The sequence below is a fragment of the Bubalus kerabau genome, chromosome 11 (assembly GCF_029407905.1).
Source record: "Bubalus kerabau isolate K-KA32 ecotype Philippines breed swamp buffalo chromosome 11, PCC_UOA_SB_1v2, whole genome shotgun sequence".
In the NCBI taxonomy this organism is placed as follows: domain Eukaryota; kingdom Metazoa; phylum Chordata; class Mammalia; order Artiodactyla; family Bovidae; genus Bubalus; species Bubalus kerabau.
In genome coordinates this window covers 49,632,715-49,641,484 of record NC_073634.1, presented here as the reverse complement: position 1 = coordinate 49,641,484, position 8,770 = coordinate 49,632,715, and the positions used below count along the sequence as shown (strand labels likewise).

General features: G+C 49.5%; 1 protein-coding gene across 2 annotated transcripts; it reads right to left on the bottom strand.

Annotated features, from left to right (window-relative positions):
• Positions 1 to 1,254: 1,254 nt before the first annotated feature.
• IL1RN (interleukin 1 receptor antagonist) lies at positions 1,255 to 8,426 on the bottom strand. 2 transcript variants are annotated; one of them, XM_055539108.1, is made up of 5 exons: positions 8,317 to 8,426; positions 8,132 to 8,183; positions 5,598 to 5,686; positions 3,917 to 4,029; positions 1,257 to 2,810 (listed from the first exon to the last, which is right to left on the bottom strand). In XM_055539108.1, exons 2-5 carry the CDS (start codon positions 8,143 to 8,145, stop codon positions 2,598 to 2,600), a joined length of 429 nt encoding a protein of 142 aa, XP_055395083.1. In that variant the 5' UTR covers positions 8,146 to 8,183; positions 8,317 to 8,426; the 3' UTR covers positions 1,257 to 2,597. The 2 variants fall into 2 exon arrangements, with proteins under 2 accessions (XP_055395082.1, XP_055395083.1); XM_055539107.1 differs by lacking the exon at positions 8,317 to 8,426 and having other exon boundaries at positions 1,255 to 2,810; positions 8,132 to 8,241.
• Positions 8,427 to 8,770: the final 344 nt, after the last annotated feature.

The following is an 8,770-nucleotide window of genomic DNA, read 5'->3' as shown; positions in this document are numbered from 1 at the left end:
GTGAATGTTTTTTGTAATCTTATTTATTTACTTTTGGCTGTGCTGGGTCTTCGTTGCTGCTCAGGCTTTTCTCTAGTTGTGGCGAGCGGGGGCTACTCTCTATTTGTGGTGCTCAGGCTTCTCATTGGGATGGCTTCTCTTGTCGCAGAGCGCAGGCTCTAGGGTGAGATGGCTTCAGTAGTTGCTCCACATGGGGTGGTCCGTAAGTGTGACTCCAGGGCTCTAGAGCACAGGCTCAGTAGTTGTGGCTCTTGGGTTTAATTGCTCTTCAATGTGTAGGATCTTCCTAGATCATGAATGGAACCCAAGTCTCCTGCATTGGCAGGCAGATTCTTTACCGCTGAGCCACCAGGGAAGTCCTCCACCTGTTAATCTCACCATTTCCCAGATGCCCCCTTCCCTTAACATACCAGGATGGAGGTGTGGCGGGCAAAGTTTTTTATTTTTAGACATTTCAAAACTGTGAATATGCCATACATACAGAAAGCCTCCAACCACATCCATGCCAAGAGATAGAATGCTACCTGGCCTCTCTGGCCACTGCCCAGCTTTCAGGTAGCGCATCCTTGCTGCTCTTAGTAGGCACAACTCTTTCTGCAGCCCTCTGCACAACCACTCCATCTGTCTGTTTTGAACTTTATATAAATGAAATTGTGCTCTCAGCATACTTTTGTGATTCTTAAACCCCACATGATGTCTATAAGATTCACCCATCTTGTGACCACAGCCAATTTTGTTTTATCCATTTTCTTTGCTGTTGAGTGTGTATGAATGAATGTAGATGTATGAATGTACATGATTTATGTGAATTGAGTATGTATGAATGACTATACATGTATGAATGTACATGAATCATTTTATGTGTACATGATTTACGTGTTAACTCTTTTCTTTAATAATTTTATATCTATTTATTTATTTGGCTGCACTGGGTCTTAGTTGTTGTATGCAGGGTCTTCGATCTTCATCGTAGCATGTGGGATCTAGTTCCCTGATCAGGGATGGAACCTGGACCCCATACACTGGAAGTGTGAAGTCTTACCCACTGGACCACCAGGGAAATCCCCATGTGTTCATTCTTCTTGGGTAGGCATTTGGGTTGTTTCTAGTTGGGGGCTATTGTGGATGATGGTGCTGCAACCTTCTAGCAGAGAGATCTGCTCTTCTGATCTCCAAGGAGAGTGAGACCCCAGGAGAAAGGGACTCAGGAGAGGTGGCCAGACCCATCCCAGGGGTTTAAAAGACCTGTCCTTGACCCACCCCCACTTCCAGTTCTCTTTGCCCCAAGCCCAGCAAGGCCACAGACGATGAGGTTTCAAGTTTTTATCATAAAACAAAGCTTAAGTCACAGAGAACAGGACACTTTCCACTCAACACATACAACACACATTCACTGAGCACCTGCTGAGGCCAGGCTGTGTGCTCGGCCCCAGGGGAGACCTGAGATGGGGGAGGTCACAGTCGCTGCTCCCAGGGGCTCACAGGCTGGTGAGGACACAGACAGGGGCACATCTTCCCAACAAGTCTCAGGGAAGCAGAAGTGCTAAAATAGTCAAGGAGCGATTCATTCCTCCCAGGAGGTCAGGAGAAGCCACATTTGTGTGGCGTCTTGGGAGCAGGGGGACTTTTGATGAAAGGGTTGTCGGGGGTGGCCGGGGGCAGGGGGACAGCACTTCAGGGAGCTGCAGGAGGTCTGGAGTGGAGGGCGTGCTCAGGGCCTGGGCCAGAGGTTCTAGACTTTCCGGAACATTCCAGAAAAAAACAAAAACTAGGAGATCAACGCATTATGCCAACTTTTCATTGTTACAGGTTGAAAAGTGAAAGCGTTAATTGCTCAGTCGTATCCGACTCTTTGCGACCCTCCAGGCTCCCCTGTTCATGGAAATTTCCAGACAAGAAGAGTGGAGTGGGTGGCCATTCCCTTCTCCAGGGGATCTTCCCAACCCAGGTACAGGTTGGGGCATCACAAAAATAAGAGATAAAAAAGGAAACGCTATCATCTCCTTTCAACATCACTTCCTAAACATGGGATTATTTTAATATTCTACTCCCTTCCAGAAAGGACATCATTTCCAAATAAAAGACTCTCTTTCAAAGTTGGTTTAATTTAACAAAAAGATACTAAGAATTTTTTTAAAAAAAAGAAAAAGATACCAGGAAATCCTTATTTCCCATTTTGCTACAGACCCTAAAAATCTTGCCCCTGGAGTAGCACCACTTTGCAAAACAGACAATGGAAGCCGCTTAGGGGGAGGGAAGTGAGCACCTGGGGATCTGGGGTGAGAAAGGAGGCAGAACTGGAGCTGGCCACAGGGTGTGGACTTTACCCTGAAGACACAGGCCACCCTGAGGGCTTTGAGTAGGGCTGGGGTTCCATCTGCACTTTAGAAAGACCTTGTGGAGGGATGCTGGGTGAGCGGAGGAGGTTGGAGACTGGGTCTTGTTCCCAGGGCTCTTGTACCTCCTTCTGAAGGTCCCCCCAGCCAACGGCACCCTGCTGAGCCCCACAACACCAGGAGACCCTGAGCAGGGTGGACAGGCATCTCTGGAGTCATGGATGTGCTGGGACTGGGGACAGGAAAGGCTGAGCACCATGACTAGTCCTGCTGGAAGTAGAACTTGGTGACCTTGAGGGCCTCTGTGGGCATATTGGTGAGGCCCACGGGCTGGTCGGCCTCCAGTGATGTGCAGAGGAACCAGCCGGGGCAGGCAGCTGACTCAAAGCTGGTGGTGGGCCCGTTGTCGAAGCGGATGAAGGCGAAGCGCTTGTCCTGCTCCCTGTTCTGGTTCAAGTCAGTGATGTTCACGGCCTGGAAGTCAAGAAGAAGCAAGTGAGGGCAGAGGAGCAGAAAGGTCCTTGCAGCCCACCTGGCCATCTGGCTGCCCAGAGTAAGTTCTGGGGAAATACTGGCCTGGAAAAAGTGTCCTGGGTCTCAGGACAGCCTGACACAAGAAGGTTGTCCCGTGCTTACACCTTGATTTGGGGACATCTGGCCACTGTAGCCTTGGGTCCATACGTTTGACAAACACATGGTCCCATCAACAGAGGCCAAGGCCTGTGGAGGCTGGACTCTGTCATGTCTGCACCTCTGAGAGATGGGAGAGTGCAGCAACTGGGAAGGGTATGGCAGTCCACATTATTCACAATATCCTGGTCATTGCTACTCCACACAAAGCAGGCAGTCACTTTCCACTAAAGTGCCTGTTCACTAGTGGACAGAAAGGACAATGCCACAGTTACAGCCACTCTCATTTGGGTTAAGATTTCGTCCAACAGTCCCCTGATAGAAAGCTCTCTTTTTCCAGGGCTGATAGCCCATTAATGTTGCACAGGTGCACAAGGCCCTAGAGGGGGATGCCAACTCATGGATTTGAGTAGATAAAGGCTGGAAAAGAATGGTCCCCAAGGTTGGCTTTACTGGAAGAGGGCAAGTCCAAGTGGGTTAGTGGCCCTTGGGCAAGAGAGTGACACACAGAGACTGAGGTCCCCAAAGGAGCCATGCCTCCTGGTGTCCTCATCCTGGAAACCCCCTCTCTCATTGAGGCTAGACTTGGCCACATGGCAAGCTTTAGTTCACTGGACATTAATGGTATGATACAAACAAAAGTTTAGTAAGTGCTTGCACACTAAGGCTTGCCTTTTTGGAGTTATCCCTCTTGGAAAGCAACCACCATTCTGTAAGGAAGCTTAAGCTGACAACTGAAATCAGTGAGACCATGTGGAAGGAGAACCTGGAGGATGAGCCCCAGCCAAGCTCCCTGCTGAATGTGGCTGCAGGAGGGAACTCAGTTATGCCATGGGGCACAGATCTGCTCAGCTGATCCTAGTCAACCCACAGAATCATGAGAAAGGACACACTGTGCTTGTTTTAAGCCACTAGTTTGGGGGTGGTTGTTGTCTGAGGCAGGTCCTTACCTCTAACTTGAGCTTGATCTCATCTCCAGATTTGACGCAGGCCAGGCACAGCTTTCCCCCATGGATCCCCAGGAACATAGTATGGGGTTCGATGGGTACCACATCTATCTTCTCTGGGGAAGAACAAAGGGGAAGTTCAGGTTGTAGAGAAGAGAAGGCAGAGATGGAGAAGACACAGCAGGCTGGACTCTCCCTGGGGACTTTTCTGTTCCCCTAACTAAAATCCTGGGCTTCCCTGGTGGCTCAGTGGTAAAGAATACTTCTGCAATTCAGGAGACAAGGGTTTGATGCCCACGTCAGGAAGATCCCCTGGAGAAGGAAATGGCAACCCACTCCAATATTCTTGCCTAGGCAATCCATGGACAGAGGAACCTGGAAGGCTACCATCCATGGGGTTGTTAAAGAGTCAAATACAACTTAGCAACTAAAAAAACAAGCAGACTAAAACCCCAAGGTCAGAAGGACAGTGAGACCCCATCTTCTTGGTCAGGATCCAAACAGAAGATCAAACCAAGCACATTATCTAGCTATTCCTCAAGGACCAAGGCGCCTAAATTCTGCTCCAAGTGATTGCTACCCTTCCCTTCTTTCCCTGGGCTTCCCATGTGGCTCAGTAGTAAAGAATCCACCTGCCAATGCAGTAACGCAAGAGACAAGCGTTTTATCCCTGGGTTGGGAAGATCCCCTGGAGGAGCAAATGGCAACGTTGCCACTCCAGTATTCTTGCCTGTAAAATCTCATGGACAGAGAAGCCTAGTGAGCTACAGTCTATGGGATCACAAGGGTCAGACATGATTGAGCACGTGCACACACCCCCTTCCCCAGGACCCCTGTCCTCTAGGTCCACAGGTGTGCTGCCCATGGGGCCCAGTACATGATATCATGAGTGGGACCCCACAGCTTGGTCCACAGACGCCTGGGTGGGTTTGAACCCATTTTTTTCCTGTGGTGGTCTCCATGCACTCATTGGGAGTGAAGACCTCAGTTTCTCAGTGCTTTAACATCCTTATTCAGAGAGTTACCAGAGGACAGGAAAAGTGGGTCTCACGCCCTTTTAGAGTGAGGAAGGGGCAGCGAACAAGAATGGGGATCATGCCATTCTACAATACCAGACTACCCAACAAGGATGTGAAAACATCCTAGAGGGCTGGTGCTGGAAGAAACCCATATCCTATCAACCAATTGCCCTTCTCTTACTAAGGGGAAAACCAGGGAACAGAGTGAGTGAACCTTGTTCAAATTCATCCAGGTTGACATGGATCTGGAATATGACTCAATGTGGTGTCCAAGATTAAGAGATATAACCCAGCCTGTGGATGGTGTATTAGTTTTAGGTGGGAGTGAGAGTTTGAACACACAGAAACACGGGCTTCCCAGGCACTAGAGGAAGAAAAGGGCTGGTCTTGCCTTCTGGGCCCTGCCCTCCCATTTATGGCCTGGGGATCATGGTGTCCATAGGTGGTGGCTCCCAACCTAGGCTCTACCTTTTCTATCTTCTTGAGGCTCCCCTCATATGTGTCCTTCAGTGGCCAGGCCTCTCTAGCTTCAAACGTGGCCACAAAGAACCAACAGGGATTAAGACATGGTACCTAAAATTCCCAGGGTCAAGCCACAATGCTGTAAACTCCTGTGCAAAGTGACCGGTGCCCACTCAGCATCGACCTTCCTGGCCACCACTCACCCTCTAATTTAGTATTTGATCCTTGCAAGTATCCAGCAACTAATTGGTTATTCCTCAGGTAGAAGATCTTCTGGTTGACATCCCAGATCCTGAAAAACAGAAGGACCCAGCTATAGTGGACAGCTGCTGAGTGCCCAGCCCCTTCTCTGTATTCCCCAGAGTGTGTTCAGTTTTCTTCCAAGGGTGTGGAATTAAACACACCCATAGCATGACTGTGAAGTCTGAGGTCAACACTGGTTAAGAGACAGACCCAAATCCCAGATCTGGTAGGCCATGTGCCTGCCTTCTACCCCTCTTCTCACCTTGTTTCTCATCCTCAGCTTCCCAAGCAGCCACCTCCTACTTCAGCAAAGCAGACTCTAGATTAGGACCATTAATAAACTTCCTGGGTGTAGACATGTTCTTTGTCTGCACCATCCAATATGGTAGCCATCAATCACTTGCAGCTATTGAGACATGCAGCTATTGAGGTCTTGAAATGTGGTGTGATTGAGGATCTGCATATTTTCTAATTTTTTTTTTTTTTTTTTTTTTGGTCATGCAGCATGTGGAATCTTAGTTCCCTGACCATGGATCAAACCTACACCCCTTGCATTGAAGCACAGAGTCTTAACCCCTGAACCACCAGGGAAAGTCCCCAATTTTTTATTTTCTTGTATGTTTATGAATTTAAATGAAAATCTAAAGAGTCATCTGAGATTAGTGGCCCCCACAGCACAGAGCTAGAAGCTTCAAGGGTCAGGCCCCATTGCAGCTAACTTGCTCCAAGCCTTAGACCATGAAGACTTGTCCCCAAAGTCTGTTCCCTATTGACAAGTCAGCTTCCTTTCCAGTTCACCCTGTGGCCTGTTTCTGGCTCCCTGTTTTTTCTTCTTGGTGAAGGGCCTCTCTGTCTGAAAGCAGGGCTTGTAGCTGTGAGATGGACTAACAGGGCCCCAGCCAGGATGTGGACACTTCACTCCCTGCTGCCCCCATCCCCCAGCATGACCTTGGACCTGTGCCTCATCTCCTCACCTGTGAAAGGGGGCTGGCAACACCCATCTCATCAGGTGACCTTGAAGAGCCCATGAGCTCAGAGGGAGGGGGTCAGTCAAACCGTAAAGTTCTTGGCTGGAATGAGCATTTGACCTTTCGTGACTATTCTTAGCTCCTGGATGAGTTGAATTTCATCTGAAAGGATTAAACGTTCCTTTCTAGAGGCCTCCAGTGGTAATTTCTGGAGATCCCAGCCAATGGGAGGAGGTCAAGGCAGACCCCTGGGAAGGGGAGGGGCTTCTTTGGGACCCACACAGGCACACAGAGTCCCAGCCTGTAGCCTCAGGCAAGAAGAAACAGAGAGGGGCACTGTGGACAGGACACAGTCCAGAGCTCCAGATTGATGGTTAACAGTTCCTGATTGTGTTGGTACATCAGACGGTCCAGCTCCCCTGGGGGCTCAGTTTCCCCATCTGTGACTTGGAGTGAATTCTAACCCTACCTGCATTACAAGGTTGTGAAAGCCAAAGGCACAGATAACATTGTGACAGCGTTTTGTGTGACAGTGTTTTGAGAGCTGGAGGGTGAGGTCATCCCGACAAGTCCTGGGACATCAGAGCCCAGAGGCCACATGAAGACAGCGCTCTGTTTTAATCACCATCACAGCCTGCTATTTTTACAGCAGGGATGGTGACACCTCACCACATTCCTGACCCAGTTTTTAATCATCGTAATAGTTTTCAGGAGCCTGATGGGCTTCAGTCCATAGTGTCGCTGAGAGTCAGACACGACTGAAACCCCTGCCCACCACAATAGTTTTCAGACGCTTTACTGCTCACAAAACACTCACAATGTTATCCATGCCTTTGGCTTTCACAGTCTTGTAATGCAGGTCGAGTTAGAATTTACCCCAGGTCACAGATGGGGAAACTGAGGCCCCAGGGGAGCTGGACCCTCTGATGTACCAACACAACCAGGCGTTGTTAACCATCAGTCTGGAACTCTGGGCTGTGTCCTGTCCACAGTGACCCTCTCTGTTTCTTTGTCCAGAGCACTCTCCCAGGCTTTAGCCTCAGCACGGCTCCGGGCACGTTTATGTCACCAAGATGCCTGAGCCCCTGGGCAAGTAAGTCAGGCTTCCAGTCAAGCTTTGCACATCTGGGAGATTTTTAAATACAAGTGCCAAAGATCACGGATGTGGCAGCCAACCTTAGTTAGCTAACCTTAGGCAGCTAACCCTAACCTTAATTATTAAGGGATGCTTAATGGCTCAGATGGTAAAGTGTCTGTCTACAATGCGGGAGACCCAGGTTCAATCCCTGGGTGGGGACGATCTCCTGGAGAAGGAAATGGCAACCCACTCCAGTATTCTTGCCTGTAAAATCCCACCAACAGAGGAACCTGGTAGGCCATAGTCCATGGGATCGCAAAGAGTTGGACACGACTGAGCGACTTCACTTCACTTCACTTTCAAGCCCAAACCCAGGGCAGCCCCAGACAGTTGTGTCCTGCGTCGCTTTTCTATCCCTCCAGCCCCACTTCCCTGGGGTCAGCCTTACCTGAAGGCTTGCATCTCGCAGGGTCTCTTTCCCAAGGGGTGGCAGGCTGTTTCTGAACGGAACAGGAAGAGGAGAAGACAGATTAGGTAACCGTGGATGTAGATGTCCATCCTGTGACCTCGAGGCGATGGGAGACTGCCATTTCAGACCCAGAGGAGCTGCTTATAAAGAAAAGAGTCGCTCACCCAGCCGGGCTGCGGACGCCTGTCCCACGAAAATGAACGGAAACGCCTGCACATTTCCAAAACGAGAAACCTTGCTGTTGTCACTTTCAACCCTGCCGAGTGTCGCAATGGGATGTCGTAACCCATTCCCTCCCCTTTTCCTCTGTGCAATTTCCCCAAAATCGAGATTTCTATTTCCCCTTCACCCAGTTCCTGGGAAGAAGGGCACAATGAAAACTCAAGCCCCTCATCTGCCCGACAGGTATTCTGAAACTTTGAAAAACCAAATGTGAGTAGAAATGTCCCTCTCTTGTAAGAAGCCAAGTGGCAGGGTTCCCAGTGCACCTCACAGACTCAGGCCATTTTGTGTTCTTTGAAAGAGGGGCAGCCTTGTTGGACCTTGGACCAGGGGCTGGCAAATACTCTGTCAGACAAAAATTAGATAGCAAACGTTTTAGGATTTCTGGGGCCATAC

What these genes read in the sequence shown, in the direction of transcription:
- IL1RN (XM_055539107.1), bottom strand. Translation starts at nt 8,241, where the DNA reads ATGGACATCTACATCCACGGTTACCTAATCTGTCTTCTCCTCTTCCTG. An exon ending in ATCAAATACTAAATTAGAGG is followed by an intron (nt 4,030 to 5,597) that starts GTGAGTGGTGGC and finishes GTTCTTCCCCAG; the next exon opens with AGAAGATAGATGTGGTACCC. An exon ending in AGATCAAGCTCAAGTTAGAG is followed by an intron (nt 2,811 to 3,916) that starts GTAAGGACCTGC and finishes CTTGACTTCCAG; the next exon opens with GCCGTGAACATCACTGACTT.